Below are 22,599 nucleotides of genomic sequence, written 5' to 3'. Positions count from 1 at the left end.
AATTTTCTATTTTTTACTGGGAGTGGGATTGTTATTGGTATCTGATATTTACAATTCTGTAAAGTCTTGTTCTGTGCGCACAACCTTAGTTTTGTTTTCCCGGTTACCTCCCTTATTTTTAATTTTGTCATGTGGGCAAAGGACTATAAGCGAAAATGTATAAATATTGCTTCCAGTTACTTTGCTATTTTTACTTAATTTCTCAATCTGTCTGTGAAGAAATACGATTTAATGAACAATCATTACTGAACACAGTCGACAGCCGTTTTCTTAGTGTAGCTATCGATTCAGGAGTTATACGAAGACACTGGGGCAATTTTGTTCCCGAGTAAGGATCATTTTGTATTTCACTTCCGTTAACGTAAATTTCGTATTCCTTTGAAATAACGGAATCAAGTAAAGTGAAATGTGCGTTTTAAGACATTTATTTTGCCATTAATAACCCATGTTAATAGCGCTGATTTAGACATAAAAATATTTGAGTGGTTAGTAGTAACAAGTTCTTCTTCCAATAAAGTGCATCACCAAGTAATGGGTATCATCGCACTATTATAAATTATAACAATTGCAGTAGACTTTTTAGTTACAAACATTCAAAATTAGCTGCAATTCGCCAATTGAATAACATGATCCATAACCGGTGTACAACTGTCAACTGTAGTCTTATTTATGTTCCCGGGCGCAGTTTTCATGTTTTTCTGCCTAGCGCAGTGGTTAGCTCACTTGCTTCTCATCAAGGAATCCCTGTTTTGATTCTTGGCCTTGGTTGTATGTGAGTGTCTGGTTTGTCGTCACCAAGCCAGACAAGCGAGTTTTCTAGTAACAGTTACCTCCACTACAAAAAATCACAACTTTGACGCAGCCAATGAGAATGACTAAGCAAAAATTGATGTAACTTTCTTCAGAAGAAAACATAAATAAAGTATAAACTTAGCAATTCATATTAGATTCAAAGCTTTCCATTTCCATTAAAATAATATTGTTCAGCAGAATATGGTCACCTTAGCGCAAGAACTAAATATTTACTTCCATTTGTATATACATTTATTGAGTTATTGCACTAGGGTGATGATTTAATGTCCCCTAAATAACTTTGGGTCGAACTTTACATTCAGTGATGTCTGTTGCATATAAAAAACAATGATAGAAAATCAGATGAAAATGTTACTTTTCTGGACAAATACCTGATACTGCAGTCAATATATTTCTTTGAAAACAAAGCAAAAATCATTACTGTGACAGAGTTTCAAAGATCTACTGCTGTTGGAGATCTGATGCCTTACTGGTACATATACAGCAGAATTATGAACAACATTCTTCATTTCAGTTCTCCCACTGTTCAACTGCTGGCATTGGCCCTGTCACCATGTTACTTGCGAATGGGAGGTACAGATGCAGACTTCCTCAGTTTCCAACCTGACAATACCAATCATCTGTACGGAACCTCTCTGTCACAAAGTTCAAATCAAAATGACAGTCAATATCATAAGTATTCCAGTTCTTCCATATTGAATGAAAATATGGACAAAAATCATGTAACTACTTTGCACACGCAAAACATCACAAGAGATGAACCGCTTCGTAGATCGAAAAGGGATATTGGTTTTTATGGTGACGAAAAAAAGGATCTGACTAATTTTACAATGTCTCGTAAGTCTTTTCATACAAACTTGGGCTTGTTACAAACTTATTTTTTATGACTCTAGTGGTATATGCATGAGCATTCATACAAAAACAATTGTTTGACTTCTTTTAAATTGTTTTACCTACCAGTATTTCTTTAGTGTTTTATTTTCAAATTCAAAGGAGAGTATAAAAAAATCACACATGAATGTAAGTTATGCAGTCCAAACCTTATTTTACTTAAATTATACACAATTCCCAATTTTCTGTCAAATTTATAATGTTCAAGTTCTTCACAGCCTGATACAATGTGCCCTTTTTAAAACCTGGCTAAAACCCTATCACAAGTGACCCTTTATTGGCTGAAATAGATAAGGCGCGTGGAGCCTAGAAGTTGCCATTCTTTTTTCAATACCTTAGTGTAATGATATGACTCTAAGGAGAGTTATTTGAGTAAACCAGGTACAAGTGCTTAGAGAAGTTATTTTTAAATTCTGTGTTCGCCCTTTGTCTATCATTTTAAGGAAACTTTGTGGTTTTCTAGTATCCAATACATATCATTGAGGACATGGAATGGGAACTTGTGATATTTTACTATTACAAATTATATCAATACAATGAAAACTCCTGTCCTTCTTTCAGCTGAGTTTTTTGATGAAATTCACCAGTTTGTCACATCAGTCAGTTGGGACCTGATATTTGACCTAAACGTTTTGCTGCGTACCAACGACCACTGGAATCCAACTAATGCCATGGAACTGATGAACTACACCATCAAAAAAGGCTACAAAATGGCTGGCTGGGAACTTGGAAATGGTTGGTGCTATTCTGTGATTCACTGCATTCCTTTAGAAATGGAGCTGTAATTGTTTTTAAAATGAGCAGAGCTAATTAATCATTCATAGACGAATGATATTTTTTATATGACAAATGATTTTTTGAAGATTTCCTGCTAAAACGATAGAACGCCATAAAAATTGAGGCATCTAATTGATTATTCTATGTTGAATGATATTCAACTCATTAGTCAGCATTGTGATTCAAAAGGCACAATATAGGTTGATTAAAAAAAAAAATCATTTTTAATACATTATAATGTGTAACTCATTTGACTTTAATGATCAAAACAATAAAATTTGTATAATTGTGTACAAATAACAAAATATTAGCCTTCATAAATGGCTCTTTTGAATTGCTTGGGCCACAAAGTCCCCAGTTAAAAAAATCCTAATATCCTGTACACAAATCATATGTTTTTGGTTTTTTTGATCATCGGAGTTATATGAGTGAAACATGACTACCTGTATCTTTAAAATTAAAAAAAAAAAATGCATCAACCTATATTGTGCACCTTTAACTGCTAACATTGTCACCTTGGTGATGGTTACAGGTAAAAAAAACAAAGCATTTCTTACATGTATAATTTTAAATAAATTATCAATGATTTAAATTAAAATTAAAAGGTATAGCAGTAACTTATGTTCCTGTTGTAAAAAGTACTGCTAATGGTTACTATTACTGGCACTAAAAAGACTTCTTAAATAAGTGGAAGAGATCATTTTTTTCAAATGGCAGTATTATTAAATAGAACACAAAAAGCATTGAATTAATATACATGTATAAAGTTTTGTATTGGCCATGACTAACGCACACACATTTTGCTTCTACAAGAACCTGATAACTATAAATACCTGTTTGGGAACTACACCCTGCCGCCATGGAAATACGTGGAAGACTTCAAGGTGTTCAGAAAGCTTGTAAAGTCTTACCCAGAGTTCTCTGGGACTTTCCTGCTAGGGCCGTCTGTGACCCAGCCGGTAAACAAAGGGATTGTTTATTACAAAAGGTGACGGTCAAACTGCGTGCGATGTTGGTGTTTCTTTCTGGTTTTGTTGTTGAAACTAAACATATACATGTATTTATATGGACATACATGTATTGAACAAATATGTGACGAAGATTTAATGCTGCAAAAAAAAGGTCAGATTTAACCTGGAATTTGGAAATAAAGGGACTCATTCATGTTTTATTGGGTCATAATAAAGTTGAAGCAAATTGATTTTGTATGAAATATTAACAAATTGCTTGCTTTAATAATAAAAATCATCCAAAGTTCAAATAAGAGCCGTATTATATTATAAAAGCTCTATTTTGATATTTAGTGTTTGTTCAAAAAATAAAGTGATATTACACAATCTCCACAAAGGTTAAAAAAAACATATCTAACTTATAATCTGTGAGTAAGTCCCTTTAAGAATACTTAGTAACCTGGTCCCAATTTCTGGAATTTCTTAAGCTTAACAGGCTTAAGTAGCTTTTTTTTTTTAGTATCTCGACCAGTACAAAATTGATAGCGCCATGTTGTAGTTTGTTTGTACCCGGAAGTGCAAACTCTCGTTAATTCTCGGAGGTCACATGACGTGACTTACATGCCCTATTAGGCAAAATACATACTTAAATTGAATTTTCATTAATGAATAATGGTTTATTATGATTATCATAAAGATAATTCCTATCTAAAGTATAAAAAAACTCTTAAAGAAGTAAATATTATGCAAATTATTAAAAAACAAAAATAGTGAGCTTAGCTTAATCCTGTTATAAGAGACTTAAGAGGTTACAAGAAATTGGGGCCTGGCTACTGGTTTGTCATTTTGTTCACTGTTTCAGCAACAAAACCTTGTACATGTATATTTGAGCTATCAATGGTAAGCATTTTGGTCTGAATGAAGTACCCTTTTTGTTTAATTCAAATCACTTTGTCAAATACAATTAAGATCAACAAACCTGTTTCTAGAAGATTTTAGTTTAACTCAAATGTGTAAAGAAAGGAAAGCACTCGGTATAGAATGTAATTGTAGACCTGTATACATGTATCTTACCATTGATAGATCATTACAGCCAAAGTTATGGAGGCTTCCGATAGCGAATATTGTCTTCATAAATTGATGGCGTTTTTTTGCTTGGCTGTGAATACATAATTAATGTATATGCTTCAGGTGGGGCCAAAATAACTGCTCATATGTTTAAACATTTTTTCTAATTTATATTTTCAGAACCAAATGCGTTCTATCATTTGATAAAGTACAAATTGGACGCGCATAGATTGGCTAAAGATTACTTGAAGTTAAAGAAGGCGCTCACCTCCTTACATTTATATGAGAATAGCGTTGTTTTGGGCCCGTCTGTCACTCAACTTAACAAAAAACATGTCGCTAAATATTTCAAAAGGTAAATATAATGAATTTTTGTTTTTTCTTCACTTTTAAGGAATTGTTTGCGAGGCCCTTTGATAGAGAGAAAAGAGCGCTGTTTTGGCAAAACGGAGGAAATACTTACATGATTAATAAAATGTTCAACTTGTTTTTCAAACCTTTTATTCAACCAATCTATTGACATATTCATGAACGGCACTATATTGTTATATCTGCCCAATAAACATTAAACAAAATTGAATGGGGATTTTTTTTTAGCTAGGTAGGGATTTTTTTTTTTTTTTTTTTTTCAAGAGGGGAATTTGGCCACCCAAAAAGAAGTGATTTTTTTATTATTTATGTCTGCTTTTATGAAAGTTTATACATGTCGATCATGTGTCTTCAACTTTTCTTTCATACTGGTTAACACTGCTGTGTTTTTTTGCCCGACCCTCATGTATAAGTATACTTTTTTCCACTACCAAGGTAAGAAAAAAAAGGTGTTGTGTTTAAGGAGTATTGATCTTAGCCATTCATGCGTTGATAGATTTGTTGAATGAAAGGTTTGAAAACAAGTTTAACATTATATGAATCTGATGGTTAAATTTTCCCCTTTTTGTCAAAACGACATTTTTCCCCTATTTTTTCCCTGCCACCATTCCCTTAAGAGTGGAAAAAAAACCCACTGCACTCACAGTCAAGATTTTAAAGATAGTCAAGACTTTCCTGTAGAAGTATTCATTCTTGTTTGTACCATAACAACATTATACAATATATATTTAACATGGTTGCTTTGAGGGTTCATTTAATCTTTTATGACCATTAACTAGTAATAAAACAAGTGTCAATTGACCGAAAAATTAAGGTCATTTTTGTGAATTTCTATTTTATATACTTTGAAATTCAGACAACATACTTGACAAACAACGGAATAATATTGTTGCTAAATAATATGACTTCTTACATGATCTGCTATAAATGTTTTCTTTTATTACTCTTGCAGTTTTCTACAGTCAGGCGGTGGGGATGTTGTTACTGGGGCCACCTTCCACCAGTAAGATCACTGGGTTAATACTCCAGACATTTACATTTGTACTTTGTGTTTTTTTCGAACAAAAAAACTTGAGGTATTGTCATAGCCTTGGTGTTGTTGTTGTCATCATCGTGCAAAAACCTTTACCTTGGCCATAATTCAGAACCATTCAAGATATTCAAATGGAACTTGGTACACTTGTTGGCAGAGAAAATATGCACATGTATAGCAATGACCCTCTGAAGAAAAAAACAAGAACAGACTAGCAGTAGCATTCCCTCAACAGCACTCTTTTTTCATAGTATTGCTTTATGTTTGAACCTCAATTTCACTGTTTTCCTTGTATATCAAAATAAGCTTTGTTCATACATTCATTAGAGCCTGACATGATAAAAACAGAGATGTTTGAAATTGTGTCTTAAAGCTTTAAAATCAAAACTTATTTAAAAGTGTGAGTGCTTATTAAGGAAAATTTATGGCATCTAGAAATTTAACACGAGTGCTTTAGTGCAAGTGTACAAGTTTAATCAGGAGGATTTTGGGTTAAGTAACTTTTTTGTACCATGTTTTCAAGGATAACAATAAATAAAAAGTGTACGATAAAAGTGGATAGTGTTATAATCTAGCTGCATGATAGTTAATGAATGGTTAAGCTTTGCCACCTTGTTAACGTTCTGATATGAGAGTTAATGTATCGAAGAAAGGAAAGAAAACCCTCTCAAACATGGTACCAAAGTGAAATAAGACATGAACTTGTATGTAATGAAAATTCATAGTTCATATAATAAAATTATACACCTTCAGTTACTACATTAATGGCCGAACCGCCACGTTGGACCAGTTCTACGACCCCACAGTGCTCAACTCTTTTGGCTCGGAACTGGTTACCGCAGTTAACATCACTCGTACCCTCGGGACAAAGGCGCCCATCTGGCTCGGGGAAACAAGCTCCGCATGGGGTGGGGGGGCACCTGGCATCTCTGACAGATATGTGGCTGGATTCATGTAAGTTATAAACATGTTTGGTATGAGCTAGTGGCTCTGAAATTATTTGTAATGAATTCTTAAATCCATGTTATTTAGTGTGAGCAAATAACTTTGGAATCAAAATTAAGAAATTTAAATATTTGCCATTTGCTTTGCACTGTTTGGCAAGACTGTGTCAATATAGCAATTGTTCAGAACTTTGTTAAATTTAACAATGTTAATAAACAATTTTGTTGTTAACTTTAAAGCTCTTGCAGTTTAAAGGATAGGCATGATCTGCTGTATATCTAAAAAGATTTGGGACAGCCCTTTCAGCTGCACTTGTTTATATTTAAATATGTGAGCACATCATTTAAATATTTATTTCACATTTAAAAGTTAACAATGATATTGTTAATCACGTTGTTAACTTAAACATATTTCTGATCAATCGGCTTTTAATTTTAATGATATCAATTAATAAAAAAAATGATCATAGTTTTCCCTGGCAATTTATACAAAAATTCCACCTCTATGTTAACATTATTTTTGTATATCTGTACGTATAGTATGCCTACTATATATTACAGGTGGTTGGACAAGCTAGGTCTGGCAGCCAGGTTTGGAGTGGATGTTGTGGTCAGACAGAGCTTTTATGGCGGTCACTACGCCCTCCTGGACCAGCACACTCTACAGCCAAACCCGGTAAATACTCACTTTAAAAAAAAAAATCCAAAATGTGTTCAAAAACCCTATTGAACACTATTTTCTGTTTTTGTTTTTATTTACTGCTATCCAGACCGTTATTATGCCCCCTTTTGAAAAAAGTGGGGTATATTGTTTTGCACATGTCGGTCGGTCTGTCTGTCTGTCTGTCGGTCGGTCGGAATACCAAATGGTTTCCGATCAATAACTTGAGAACGCTTTGACCGAGGGACCTCATACTTGGTATGTGTATTGGTCATCACCAGCAGATGAACCCTAATGATTTTGAGGTCAGTGGGTCAAAGGTCAAGGTCAGTGTGACCTTTACATGAAAAACGGTTTCCGATCAATAACTTGAGAACGCTTTGACCCAGGAACCTCATACTTGGTAGGTGTATTGGTCATGACCAGCAGATGAACCCTATTGATTTTGAGGTCAGTGGGTCAAAGGTCAAGGTCAGTGTGACCTTAACATGAAAAACGGTTTCCGATCAATAACTTGAGAACGCTTTGACCCAGGGACCTCATACTAGGTAGGCTTATTGGTCATGACCAGCAGATGAACCCTATTGATTTTGAGGTCAGTGGGTCAAAGGTCAAGGTCAGTGTGACTGTAAGCTGAAAAAAGGTTTTCTGATTGTCCATATTTTATTTAAGTGTCCAAATCCTACTAACAATTTGGCTCCCAAGGGGGCATAAATGTTTCACTAACATCTCTTGTTTTGTTTTGCTATGCATTGGCAAAAGGAATCAGATTGGAACAAATGTGTACCCTATTCATGCAAGGGATAACTAGCAGGACCTAGGACCCTTGCTCAAAGGTGAAGGTCATAGCTAGAAATATATTTTTATGTGATTTTTTTTTTTTTTATTTCAAAAAATAAATAACAATTCTCTGTTCAGTGTGATTTGAGGTAACAACTTGCGATGAGAAGTAATTTGCAGGAACATGGACCCTAGCTCAAAGTTGAAGGTCACAGTTAAAGGTTAAACCATATACATGATCAAAACTTGTGGCCAGACTGTATCTCTGCCCTGCTTTGGCAATTTTAAAATGAAATGGCATGCAAGCTCACATCAAGACAACATGTCCCATGGAACCAAGCCAATAACTACCATGGTCAAGGTCATGTATCCTGATCATACATGATGAATAAGAAAAGTTTATTGAAGGAAATATTATGCTCAATATGTGTTGTATTAGGCCAACATCAACTGTTGTCAAATTCATGTATTTACATGTACATGTATATGTTTTGGCAAACGAGAAAACAGTAAATGAAGGTGATATGAAGTGTCTAAATATAACTTGCCATCGTTGTATTTCAGGATTATTGGCTGTCTCTCCTATACAAGACTTTAGTAGGACAGGGTGTTCTAAATGTCACCAAGCCAGAAAGTTCAGGGACGCTCAGGGTGTACGCCCACTGCACCAACACCCATAGGTAAATCATGTGACTTTGTGTTACATTTGAGCATAGTTGCATATACATTTTAAACTACAGAAAAACCTGCATTAAGTGGCCACCTTTTAAAAAAGGTCAAAGTGGCTGCTTAAGACAGGTGGCCACTTAATCCAGGTTGGAAATTTCCACTATTTAAGTTTTGTTGAAACAAAAGATGATTATATATCTTAACAACCACCTCACACCACCATCATTAAAGAAGATTAAATACAATTGTAGACAAAATAACTTTATTTGAAAATTATAAATATAATGCAGTATATAAATGTTTATACATAGCATAAACAATAATCAATCCAAACAACTACATTAACAAGTTCACTGTTTAAAGTAATCTTTCATTATTTTTGGCTTAAATCCAGTTTCTAATTTAAAGTGCATGAACAAATCCTGTGCCGATATTATCATGTCAAGCATGTCACTCTGTGAGCATTGCAAAGCAAATGTTTTAATACTTGTGTCCTTTGTCCAAAGTTAAATTCCTTGTCAACACTTCTGGCATTATGACCGCTTTCTAACAATTTAATACACTTGACACATTCTTTTGGAGTCAAACATGTACAATTTGTCTTACTCTCAGTCATAATGAAAATTTAAAAGAATATCATGCAATGTAATATTCCTTCGTAAATAAATCCTCACACTTTAAAATTAATATTGAAATGAGTACAAATTATTACTCTTTTTATACCTTAAAGTGACAATGCAAACTATGAATTCATAATAAGCAGTTTTCCTTGTTAGTATTTGATACCTAGTTATCTTCGTAATTAATAATGATAATTCAAGTATCTTCATTTATTGTGTCAATTTTGATCAAAACATTCGCCAACAGGTTATAAAAATGATTTCTCGATGAGTAAACATGTATGGCAATCGTGCGATGTTATACACATTTTCATTGGATGACAGAAATATCCTCAAAGCCGTCATACTTTTCCGTAAAATTTAGTATGCAATTAAAGCTATGTATTGAAAAATTTCATTATCAGAAGTGTCAGTGACAATGGATTGGTGGCCGCTAATAAGTGTTTAAATGGCTTTATGGTTTCCAGACCTTTATGCAAAAATTGGCTCATTCTAAAGCTTAAAATAAAAAAAAGTTGTCAAATCAGTCAAGCTGTGACAGATCAGCTTAATATTTTTTTATTTGCAGAAATTTAACATAGTACCAATACGGTTAGCTTTTAATAAAAAAAATGACTCCTTAGTTATTCACACCAATTATTTCCGATCATCTACTATCGGTTTTGTACGATTTTTTTTTCCATTTTAAGAATTTTCATCTCAAAACGTTGTCAAGGCAATAATCATTGTTCTATTTTTGTTGTTTAAGGTATGTAATAAGACTGGAATATTAACTTTCAACCATCAAATTTTTAATCGAAAGTCTATTTAAGAACATAACAATTTTTGATAAAGTATTATTGTGATTTTTTCAGATCGGCGTATCCTGCAGGAAGTGTGACATTGATAGTACTGAATGTGGGCTCTAGTGAGGTCAAGGTCACATTACCAGGCGTACCAGTGACCTCTACCCTACATTTATACTGGCTCACACCTGAAGAGGGCTCTCTCACTGACCAGTAAGTCTTAACCATGATAAAGCCCTCAAATTAAAGCATCACCTCTGGAATGATAGTACCTGTCACCGTCACATGTTTCCAGATCAGATAGACAATCTTAAAGTGAAGGAAGTCTGAAACAAGGCTACAGCTTTTCTATTCAATGCAAGAAGCAGGTTTTTCAAAGAAATGAATGTCATCTGAATATCTTATTTAGATTTTTACGCACTGATACCTATAATAGATTATAGGGCCATTTCGTCCAGAATTCAAAGAGAGATTTCAAATCAAGCAAAGACTTTTAGCAGTGCAATGCAGTACTACTGATCCTAGAATTGTTGAAGAAATGCGTCCTTATAACTTTATACAGATACTGCGAGGAGAAAGAGAAAAAATAAAACTGAATATGAAATGCACATAGTTTGAAAACTGTATAATACTGGATAAGTTATCGCTGGAAATCAGTGTTATTTCACATGCAAATTGGTCAATTGACAATAGAATATAAGAAATTTATTTAGTGGTCTCTGACCTAGAAGGAGAAATTTTTATTTTCCACTGAGCTCTTGACTGCCTTGTTTTGCAGGTCGGTGTCACTGAATGGCCAACCATTGCGGGTGGAGAATAACAAGCTGCCCGACCTTCTCATTCCACAGAAAACCACCGCCCCAGTGAACATTCCAGCGCTAACGTTTGGTTTCATTGTCTTGCCAGATGTGAATCTCACCATTTGTTATTCTTAGTGTTCTTTCATTGATGAACAAAAATAATTAATTGTTGCCTGCTGCTTTTTAAAGTGTAATTAATGACTTTTGTATATTTTTGGCATTTAGTGTGCATAGGAAGGTGTTTTAAGGGGAAATTATGGTCTTTACAAGGTGTTTGGTTATCTCAAATACTGCACTGTTATTATGATGGCTTTTGTATATTTTTTGCTTTTAATGTACATAATAATTAAAGTGTTTGAAATATTATGAGGAAATACTCATGCTAACAAGAGTTTTTGAACACAATTTGGTTTGTCTCAAATATTGTTTTGTTATTACACAAAATCATCTCTATGAGTTATATGCCCTTACAAATACTTTGGGAAACGGCCATTACTGATGTTGGAAAAACACGTGGCTCAGTACTTTACATGTCCTTCTTTATATGAAAGATGACAATGTTGCATCACACTGTTTCTGTTTCTCTGCTGTATTCTTTATCATAGGTAATGTAAATGTATCGTCATGCAATAATATATTATTTAATTAGAATTAAAATGTACATGTATGTTTAAGGGCGTAGCTGGCAATATGTATATGAGAATGTGTGTGACATTAATTGCATTAGTAAAAAAATAATAATTATAGTTTAATATTTAAAAAAACTGTTATTCCCATGGTAAAGAAAGGGCTGGTGTGTATCATTAAAATTTGCCTAGCTTTACCCATGTTGTTGATGTTAATTTACATTGTTCTGTATTTAATATTTCATACACACTGAACAAAATTGGTTAATTCTTCGGTTTGGTTAAAGTTAGCCATAATGTTTATTGATTGGTCAATATTTAATCAAATAATTATTACTAACCAATCATATCATTTAATTATGCAAGTCAGACTACTGTGGATAACTTATCCAAGTTTTATACAACTGGCTACAGAAGATAGCTTACTTTGAATACTTAAATTACCACGCAAATTTATTTTGAAAACAAACACTTTGAACATACATGTTAGCCAAACAAATGCAGAATGACCTAGAAGCATTAAGCTTATAAAGCCAGCTGTGAAGCAAGTATGTGTCCTGAAGGCCTGTATCTCGTGTTTGAGGCCTGTATCTCGTGTTTGAGGCCTATATCTCATGTTTGAGGCCTATATCTCATGTTTGAGGCCTATATCTCATGTTTGAGGCCTACATCTCATGTTTGCAGATCAAAGGCATTTGTTCCTTTTTTCATACTATATATTATATAAAAAACACTCATATACATGTATTCTCAGAGTATATAATTTCTTTATTTTCTTTGTTAAGAGTTAATAGGGACTAAACACCAGATGATACAACTGCATGAAAAAAAAATTGTCGAATATAGAATACATAGAATTGATATCATTGTGTACACTTTAATACCAGTAAATTTTAAAAAATAGCGTCTGTAATTGTATCTGTACTAATCACATGACTTTCACATGCTAAATATACACACTATAAACTATGAAACCCTTATGCGCTATTTTTAAACAGGTCAACTCAGCTAAGACAGCAACAAAATATTGTTTTAATCATGTTCAACAATGTATTATTGGCTGCATACTATCTCGTCTTGTAGCCATGTTTTGAGGAAATAATGAATTTGCCGATTATGAACCATCTGGTGTCTAGTCCCTTTAAAACTAGTATATTTTGAAACATAGCATAATACAATGTGCACTTAGTTTATCATTTCTATTTTCATGAATATCATTTATATTTTAATACCATAAAAATCATTTCAGACTTAATAAATTATGTGTACATTAATGCTGATCTCATTTTTTTTGTCAACCTGGTTCAATAGGGTTCTTTAGTGCGGCCCCCATAGGCCTGTTTTCCCCTTAATGTCTAATTTTGGCATTGTCTTCAATCCAGTTTGGCATATTTTAGCTTTACATTATGTTTTTAAATAAATTATAATACATTCTTCAGAGTAAACCTCATTGCTTACCACAGCTTATCAAGTTAAAAAACACATAAATATTGGCGTTCACTATTTCGGCAGATAATGCATTGCAAATGTTGATAACTAATGGTGAACAAGTTAATTAGAATTAGCTTTTGGTTTCTGAATCTTTTAAACATGTCCAAGGTTTTATGTGTTAGTTGATAAGTTAACAAAGTAGTGAGGTCTATGTTATCAATGTGATGTATCATGTTGAATACTTGTATGAGATCACCTCGCAACCTTCAATGGTCTAGAGACAATATATGTACTTTCAAATCACTTAATAATAATACTTTATGCATTGTAATTAATGTCTTTAGTGTCTGTTTTTTGGTTAAAATATGCATGTACATGTATCTAATTATCATACCCTTTATCTGCACAGTTCTGTATAGATACATACATATATAGATATATATATAAATTAAAAAAGTATGTAGATTAAAAATTAGTAAAAAGGGTGTTCTTTTTATTTAATGAATATGTAAATCAGGCAGAAAAAAACGTTCTGAAAACAAAGTTGTAATGTATCTACTTTTAAGTTGAGTTGACTTTATATGCATGTTCCAACTTTGACAGTATTTAGTTCATGTCAGCCATTTACTTGACAGTATTTAGTTCATGTCAGCCATTTACTTGACAGTATTTAGTTCATGTCAGCCATTTACTTGACAGTATTTAGTTCATGTCAGCCATTTACTTGACAGTATTTAGTTCATGTCAGCCATTTACTTGACAGTATTTAGTTCATGTCAGCCATTTACTTGACAGTATTTAGTTCATGTCAGCCATTTACTTGACAGTATTTAGTTCATGTCAGCCATTTACTTGACAGTATTTAGTTCATGTCAGCCATTTACTTGACAGTATTTAGTTCATGTCAGCCATTTACTTGACAGTATTTAGTTCATGTCAGCCATTTACTTGATTATTTGTTTGCCCTTGAAAGGCGGCGTATTCTGTCAATCCTTCTGTCCCAACAGTTTCTAACCAATGACTTACAAACGCTTAGGACCAGAGACCTCATAAAGGTCATCACAAGCAGATGTAACCTATTTATTTTGAGGTATGATGGTCGAAAGACAAAGTCGTGGTAACATTGAGATAAAAATCCGGTTGTCATCAATATCAGAAGAACACTGAGGCCAAGGGACCTCAATGCAAGTAGAGAGGTTGGTCATCAATAGGAGATGCACCCTATTGACTTGAAGGCCAATGGGTCAAAGGTCAATGTCGTATTGACCTTGAACATAAAATCTGTTTCCAATTATTGACTGAAGAATGCTGGGCCATAGGGACCCCAAACTTGGTGGAGATGATGATTTAGTTATATTTAGGTTAGTGGGTAAAAGGTCTTGGTCGTGGTGACCTTAAGCTGTAAATTCGTTTCCGATCAATAATTTAATACTTGGGCCCAGACACTTCACACTTGGTAGGCAGACTGGTCATGACCAGTTGATTAAACCCATAGAATGTGAGGTCAGTAGGTCAAATTCGTGGTAACCTTGAGCTTAATTTTTTTTTTCGATCAATAACTGACGAACGCTCAAACTTGGTAGGCAGATTGGCAATGAATATTGTGTGAACCCTATTGACTTCGAGGTCAGTGTGTCAAATGTCAAAGTCAATAGTTGATGAACACTGGCCATAGGAACCTCATACTTAGTAGCAATTCCCGAGCACTTGAGCCTAGAAACCAGGATTTCAATACGATTTTCCATGATAAAGCATTTAAACTTACAGTTTATCCAGTGCTTGATAGTTTGTTTCTTTAATATCTTTAACATAAAAGTTTTTTGTTTTGTTTTTCAAAATATTTCTTTCTCTTCTAGGCTTTCATTAAATCCCTGCAACGAAATAACATCACGTAAAGTGTTCACATACATGTACATACATGTTCAATAATGCCAAACAATCTTATTTGAAGGGACAACAGACACGAATTGACATCATCATCTTGCAGTGACTTATCATCCTTGTGATCATACTTTGCTTTTAAAACTACACGAATTGACATCATCATCTTGCAGTGACTTATCATCCTTGTGATCATACTTTGCTTTTAAAACTACACGAATTGACATCATCATCTTGCAGTGACTTATCATCCTTGTGATCATACTTTGCTTTTAAAACTATTTTTAGCTAGCGATATTTCCAAACTGCATAGGATGGTCGTCATGAACATATGTTGTATACTACACACTACAGGCGCGTAGGAGCTGGGGCCGCAGGGGCCGCGCCCGCGGCCCCAATATTCTAGCTAGTAACGGCAATGGGCCCGCGAATATTTGTTACCGATTTTCGTATTATCTTATTTTAAATAAAGCTACGTGCATATGGATCAATGCTCGTCTGACACGATATTGAATGAACAGGTCACCATGTCATAATTAAACCTGTGAACATCTAGCATATTGGTGTGTGAATGGCGTGAAAACAATCGGCAGATTATTAAAGACGGGTAAGTGGAAGAAGAGGCAATACGACAATAATTATTTGTATCGTTTTTGATGTTTCAAAAACTGCAGTTGATTATGATAATTGCAATTACTCGTTAAAATAGATTTGTCATTAAATAGCCAGCAATTGTATTTGTTCAAACGCGTCACATTAAAGTTTAAAATGGACGTTCCAAATCTGCCTAAAGTTTTAAATCTCTTGGCACTAAAACACTGAACACGGTGCATTCAACTCGCAATGGTTCCAAAGTCATTCGTGGCTTCACCATGAAGAGGTAAACTGTGCTAATTTGTTATTAACATACATTGTGAGACTGCGCAAATATGAGTATTTCAAAGTAAATGATGCTGGCGTTTAGAATAATTTAAGATTGCGCAATAATTAATATGTCGCTGTTGCTCATAATGTTATTTTCACCGAAAAAAGGTTTAGATAAAACATGAAAATAAAACCTGAACTCACTGGAAATCGAGTCTTTCAATGCTTAAAATTGAAAAAAAATCTCGACGGGAGGGGACACCCCTCCCCAGCCCACCCCTTTCCGCGGCCCAATGTCAATTTCCTTCCTACGCGCCTGCACTATCTGTCCACATAGACCCAAATACTAATGCCTATCTGCTCAAAGAGGCCTTTCCGTGGTATTTTTCACATTCTTGTGACGGTTCATGTCCTTGTGACATTTCCATATTATTATATAACTCGCTATGTCGAACTCTGTTATCTCGATGTTCCGGATATGTCGGAAATTTTGCGTTATGAAAGACATGTTTTGTATTTCGGTTATTTCGAATGCTCGTTTTCTCGAAGTATCTCCCGAGGTCCCAACGTTTTTGATTGTATATAAGAATTGTTTAAACAACACATTGGAAACAGTTTACAGTTACATATACACAAATGTAAATGCAAAACGTATATCCGTATTTCTGTTTTTGATCATTCCATCTATCTCTGCACATCCATTGATAGTTAAAATAAATTCCGTTTGAATAATATGTTCATAAATAATTGGCGCTTACTATACGCTAATATGTCCTTATTTGGGAAAATGTTCTCAATTAGCAAAAGTTACTGGCGAAGGTGATTTCTACTGAAAGAGCTTGTTTACATTGTAAGTTGAACCCTCGACATTCTGCTTCCGTCTAGGCGTTTTGTCGCCAGCGTCCATTGTCAGCCTCAGCTCCAGGAGGTCCCTGGGCGCCACGAGGGGCCGGCATCCCTGGGGACACTTCCGGTTCAACTCTATCCGGGGTTCCACGCACTTCCGACAAAACACGTGACCGCACGGCGCCGCCACTAGCCTCTCCCCGGAACTCAGCAGCTGTAGAAGTTACACCGTGAATTAAGAATTCTTCCAGCACATTTTAAGAATAATTTCGAAAATATTAAACAACTGTGGAAATTTTATCTCCACGAATTCGGTATTTTGAAAGTGTCGTCCATTTACTTTTATAAATTGCAAATTGAAAATGTATATTTTGATGTGCATAAGCCGGAAGAGCGTCAGTGTACCTGAATGAATGTTTTCCTACAAAGCGGGCAGTGAAGGCCCTCTGGCGGCCGGTCAGACCGGGGCGTTCCATCTGGCCCGTCGGACCGACCCGTGTCTGTAACAGTAGAGACAATAAAAAAATCAAATCGATCAACAATGATAAAATTTACAAAGGTAGTTTGAACTTGAACATTCCTGTTAATGCCATATATGATCATCAGTATGAACACTTAGCTACGATTCAAATTATGTTGTTTGCATTAAAAGAAACATGATAATGCCGATCCTTATGATAAGTTCCAAAGCTAATTTCGAGTAATGTATATATCTATATTTATTTAAATGGAAAAATGAACGTATTGGCATGCCGCTAAAATAGTGCTGCAATAATTGCAATTTCAATATATGAGCGAAATACTGAGTTCACCTGGGTTCATCTTGAATGTGGTCCAGGCCGTCTTCCCTTCCAGGAGAAACTCACTGTTGCGTCCATGGAAATCGATAGCGGCCATCTGTCCGTCCGTCTCTTTGCCCTTGTGACAATACCAGCGGTCGACCACAGACCATCTCACGAACTTTCGTATCAAATCTTCCTCGCTGGGCGACTGTAGAACTAACCTGTCCGATACACAACTTGCAAGATCAATTTCAATGACTTTTATAATTTTATTCACTTTGTCAAAAAACTGATGGGGACACTTTATATCTAGTAAATCTTTCCACTCCTCCCCGACGGTGACGCTCGGGTTGACGTTTTTAATCTCGTGCAGTTTAGACCGGAAGAGATGCTTCACGTTTTCCGCCTCTCGGCCGTGATATACCGTAACCACCTTACCGAATTTCCATAGAAACTGTTTCCGTTCTTCTTTAGAACCGTTTACAAAATACCTTATCCCATCCACGGCTAAACTCAGAATACTGTCATCGTTCCCCGAAATCCTGATGTACTTGATTCGTTTCCCCACTTTTTTCATGTGAAAACCAAGAATGAAGTCCCTTTCGACCAGGGTCTGAATGACAGTCTCACAGCCAGGCTTGTGTCGGATCTTCAGAACGAGATCTGCCGGAAGTGCCCGGGGATCCGCCTTCCTCCGCAACCGCCGGCCTACTCGACCCGTGTCTGATAGAACAAGTAAAATATCGGTATATAATGTGATGGTGCTAGATACGTTCTTATAAATGTGCATTGTCATTGCAAACGTGCAAGATTCGAGTAAATATGCTCAATAGTTTCTAAGTTAAGACTTGTAACTAAAGTTGCACACGGCACCAACGTCACGTGGACGGCAATACAACGTCCAAAGTTGCAGCAATCGGCACGAGCAAACTAATAGGGAATCATATCGAAGTTAAATCATATTGTCACTTTTGAGATCGCTTCTGAATTATGTTAACAAGTTTACTACGATACTTACGTGTTGACACGAACTCCTCCCACCGGTGATGCCCCATGTCCAGGTACCGCTCTTGCCGTGCGTGTATGACCATCTTTTCCGCACCCTTCACCAAAATCGACTGGTCATTTTCCCCGAAACGCTTGACCATTTGACCTCCCGTCGTAATTTGGAATAGCGGGTGGCGCCGGTACTTCCTCCGGAATTCCTCAGCCAGTCTTTGTGTCGCCACCTCGGTTTGGATTTCCACCGACTGGAGTTGTTGGATTTTCGTCTGGATGTCTTCAACGACGGCGTTGACTTTGGCAAAGTCCCTTTGATTGCATTCAACTTCATAAACTTCACCTACGTGCTTTTCCCTGATAAATATACTCTTAACATCCCGTATCTCCTTCAGCTCCTCCCGGAAGAGCGCCGGCACAAGGGCGGCCTCGGGTCTCCGGAAGGTCCACAGCACGCGGCCGCCGGCCTCGAGGCGCGGGGACAGTTGAAAACGGGAGCTAAGGCCCACGCTGGCTCGCAGCTCGTCCATCCCGAGCCCCACGATGTCTTTGTTCGTGCCCACAAGCTCAATGTTCCTCCCCTTGCCCGGGTACTTGAGCTCCAAAAGATATTCATGTTTAAACGTCTCAACCAGACTGGCAAACTTGTGCCGCGATAATTTGGTTAACTTATTTAAGACAATATCTGGAACTTCCTGTTTATAAGGCATTTTTCAAACTTGAATTGAAACATAAGATGAAATATTTTCATCACGAAATATCATAAAAAGATCCAACACCTAAATCCTGTAACCCTGACATGATAGAAAATATACGCTGAGTGTAGGTTTCTGTGCATTGATTTTAAATTGACTATTGCCAGTATAAGGCTATTCTTTCAGATACAAAAATACTACCCGCTTACGATATCTTTTGTTTTTGGATCATTCCACAGATTGATAGAAAGATGGTACATACAAACACATTAATAAAAGATTGTATTGAACTCCTCCTGTTAGAAGTATATCGCTTAAAGATATTGATGATTTAAAGGTCGAACCATGTTTTTTGAATTCTACGGTTGTGTAACAAATATCCACTCTGTGTGCGGTTTCAAACCGAATAACGTGGAGTACTGGTCCCATTTTTTGCGTGATTTTGGGCGCAAAAAACCTAGGCATTTGTTTGGCATTTATATATGTAAGACAGGCGAACCCCGTTGGCCAAAAAACGCTTGGCTCGATATCATCGTTGGCTCGAACTGTGTTAAAGGGCCGTTTTTTTCAACTCCATGTGAGCATTTCCGCTTGACTCGAAGGTATTTTCGCTAGTCCCTGGGAGTTCGAGTCAACGGGCTTCGGCTGTAGTTAGTATTTGTAATTGGTATTCTTAACTTTTATAGATCGCTTTAAGAAGACCAAAAATATATGCAAACTTTCTTAGTGCTGAGCGCAAAATGCCTCTATTGTGGCCAGCGCGGATGCTCGTAATTTTTAATCGCATTACCCACTTGATAAAACTATGTAAAACTATGTACAGTTGAACAGTTGGCTCGAAGGACCGTTTCCAGGTACCGGCGAAAACACATCGAGCCTAGGGGAATTCGAGCCAAGCGGGAATGCCTGCATTCAATAGAAAAAAGGTCAGTTCGAGCCAACGAGAAAATCTAGCAAAGCGAGTTCGAGCCAACGGGGTTCGACTGTAAAGTGTTGGTTAATGTCGCCAAATGGCTTTCTTAGTGATTCAATGTGAATCCTATTGGTAATCTCGTTTGCGGAGGCTGACCCTTATGGAGGCTATTCGTTGCCAAAAGTCCAGACGTGTAATTCCCACAATGTGCTTCTTAATCGTACTAACTATCTCTTACACTTGTCAATGTAGACGTGCTATTTGTTGTTTCTATTCGTCAGTTTTTCGGTATTGATTTGTCATTTGTCATTATAGTAGTCAAAATGTATATTTGTCAGATCGACATTGTATAAACTCACTAAAACATAGATCGTATAACTTGCCTTAAACAATATGATGATGTAATTTAGAAAGCCGAATCATGCATATGTAAAACTGCAATCCTACAGTCGACACTCGCATTCGTAAAATAAACATTTGCAGTCCAACAAGTTCAGGTTTACAAAAGTGAATTGACAAGTTCAGAATTACAAGGATAGACGATTTCGCCTATATGGTCAATGTCACCGAAAGAAACGAAGTGAATTGGCGGAGCTAACGAATTGGATTTTCTTTCGTTTATTTCCGTCGAATCAAGCAAGGGAGATAACATCTTCGCCTACTTCCTGTAAGTTCCCGGTTGTAAGTCCGAGTACTCTCTCTTTATTTCACAATTAAAAACTCAAATTAACTTCATCTTTTATTTTATTTTGACGATCAATGTTCCTAAATGGGTTATAAATCACCATATTATTTAGTCAATTGCAGTTGGGTGTATCTGAGCTGGGCCCACGGACCCAGACTTATACTGCCACTGTCAGTGTTTTTTTTACTTATATACCCAAGCAAGCAAAAATTGTTCATTTACTTTATTTACAAGTGGACCATGGACGGTTCGTTCAGTGTGTGTGGAGGGGGAGCTGTAGGGCCTGTGCCCCCCCCCCCCAGTTGGCCCGCAAGTAAACTTAAAGGTTATTTTTTTTGTCATATTTCTCAGACAAAGTACTTAATTACGCCATAATAGACCAATTCAGACTAAAAATATTTAAAATATTCTAGGGGGAGTACCCCTAAACCCCACGTCCCACATTTTAAACATATTAATGTCATGCCCACTCGAGGGATCATGTCCAAAAAGTTGTTCCCCTAAGTAACGCCCCTCTAACGCAAGTCCCTGTTCAAAACCTGCTCCAGCAAACCCACGAAACTTTTGATGGACATCATAATGATATCCACCTAGTTTTGTCTAATGTTATACATTTACCATCTTCATAAGCATGTATGGTGTAAACGTGTAATTTCAATACATCATTGAAACAAAATATCCATGTGGATGGAAGAACAGCCCTCCAACCCATTTGTGTCCCCCATTTATGAATTACGGGATCTGCCACTGTGAACCATAACAATCAGGTGGGGGATTTCAAGAACATGAAAAAATAGATATCGTGAGTCTTAGATTAGAAAAACAAACGCGCGATTTTCCACTCCAAAAGGGCTAGGGCCGCTTCACCTAAATGTGAAAAAAGCCCTGACTGTTGAGTGTGGGTGGGGTATAAAAGGTAGCAGCAAGTAATGATTGTTTATTAGCAATACATTGACTTCATCATTAAAATACTTTATTGATTACTTATAAAATAATATTCGTTACAGTATAATGTACGAGTTATATGAAGTTGTAATCTTAGTCTATTTTATCCATACAGTTCCAGCTACCAGGTAATAAACCTTAGTGAATAATTTCAACTTAATGAAAAAAATTATCAATCTGTGAGAGTGCAGCTTTAAAAGAAAAGTAAGACAATGGGACTTTTCATTCTTGAAGTATAATTAAATGCTAATGACTTACATTTTGTTGTGTTTGAGTCAAGTATCATTTTGCATACATCTCATTTCATGTCATATGTGCATATTAATTACTATTATGTAGACAAAACATGTTGTAATATCATATATTATTTTATTCGACATGAAATAATTTATAATCCATCCTGTTTCCAAATCATAGTCCATAGTGTCGTAATATAGATGATTCGTAATGTCCATAATAAGGTTCGCAATGTCCATGGTCCAAAGTATCCATAATTGGTTTAAATAGAGCCGAGTGATAGCGGAAATTTCCGAAAGACGTAAGGAGGAGTTAAGACATTGTTAAGGCGGAGCTATCTATAAATTAAATTAAATTCATCTCGTAAACATGTTCAACTGCGAATAAAAAGTCACCACCATACAGTACTTTGTAGAACTACGAACTTAAATCTGTCTTTTACACACCGCAATGTAAAACTCGGCATGCGACTTTCACAGAATGACGTGTGTTTACCATACGCAATTTTATAAACACGACTGAATCGTCTGTTGAA

General features: G+C 35.8%; 2 protein-coding genes across 3 annotated transcripts; one reads left to right on the top strand and one right to left on the bottom strand.

Moving 5' to 3' along the window:
• The first annotated feature begins 136 nt into the window (after positions 1–136).
• LOC128212350 (heparanase-like) lies at positions 137–13,700 on the top strand. Of its 2 annotated transcripts, none has more exons than XM_052917754.1 (10): positions 137–328; positions 1,328–1,650; positions 2,266–2,439; positions 4,680–4,854; positions 5,821–5,871; positions 6,655–6,855; positions 7,407–7,521; positions 8,851–8,966; positions 10,430–10,573; positions 11,139–13,700. In XM_052917754.1, exons 1-10 carry the CDS (start codon positions 156–158, stop codon positions 11,293–11,295), a joined length of 1,629 nt encoding a protein of 542 aa, XP_052773714.1. In that variant the 5' UTR covers positions 137–155; the 3' UTR covers positions 11,296–13,700. The 2 variants fall into 2 exon arrangements, with proteins under 2 accessions (XP_052773714.1, XP_052773715.1); XM_052917755.1 differs by lacking the exon at positions 4,680–4,854 and adding an exon at positions 3,295–3,469.
• A 1,949-nt stretch (positions 13,701–15,649) lies between these two features.
• LOC128212339 (uncharacterized) lies at positions 15,650–19,388 on the bottom strand. Its single transcript, XM_052917743.1, has 4 exons — positions 18,609–19,388; positions 17,621–18,313; positions 17,214–17,308; positions 15,650–17,022 (listed from the first exon to the last, which is right to left on the bottom strand). Exons 1-4 carry the CDS (start codon positions 19,297–19,299, stop codon positions 16,789–16,791), a joined length of 1,713 nt encoding a protein of 570 aa, XP_052773703.1. The 5' UTR covers positions 19,300–19,388; the 3' UTR covers positions 15,650–16,788.
• Between the last annotated feature and the right edge of the window lie 3,211 nt (positions 19,389–22,599).

This window comes from Mya arenaria, chromosome 12, assembly GCF_026914265.1.
Source record: "Mya arenaria isolate MELC-2E11 chromosome 12, ASM2691426v1".
Lineage (NCBI taxonomy): Eukaryota > Metazoa > Mollusca > Bivalvia > Myida > Myidae > Mya > Mya arenaria.
The sequence above is the reverse complement of the archived record's forward strand: the minus strand, read 5'-3'. Positions and strand labels throughout refer to the sequence as shown.

Coding starts and splice junctions, on each gene's coding strand:
- LOC128212350 (XM_052917754.1), top strand. CDS start 156: ATGTATAAATATTGCTTCCAGTTACTTTGCTATTTTTACTTAATTTCT. Junction 2,440..4,679: donor TGGCTGGGAACTTGGAAATG/GTTGGTGCTATT, acceptor TTATATTTTCAG/AACCAAATGCGTTCTATCAT. Junction 8,967..10,429: donor CACTGCACCAACACCCATAG/GTAAATCATGTG, acceptor TGATTTTTTCAG/ATCGGCGTATCCTGCAGGAA.
- LOC128212339 (XM_052917743.1), bottom strand. CDS start 19,299: ATGCCTTATAAACAGGAAGTTCCAGATATTGTCTTAAATAAGTTAACC. Junction 18,314..18,608: donor GGAGGAGTTCGTGTCAACAC/GTAAGTATCGTA, acceptor TTGTTCTATCAG/ACACGGGTCGAGTAGGCCGG. Junction 17,023..17,213: donor GTAGGAAAACATTCATTCAG/GTACACTGACGC, acceptor TAACTTCTACAG/CTGCTGAGTTCCGGGGAGAG.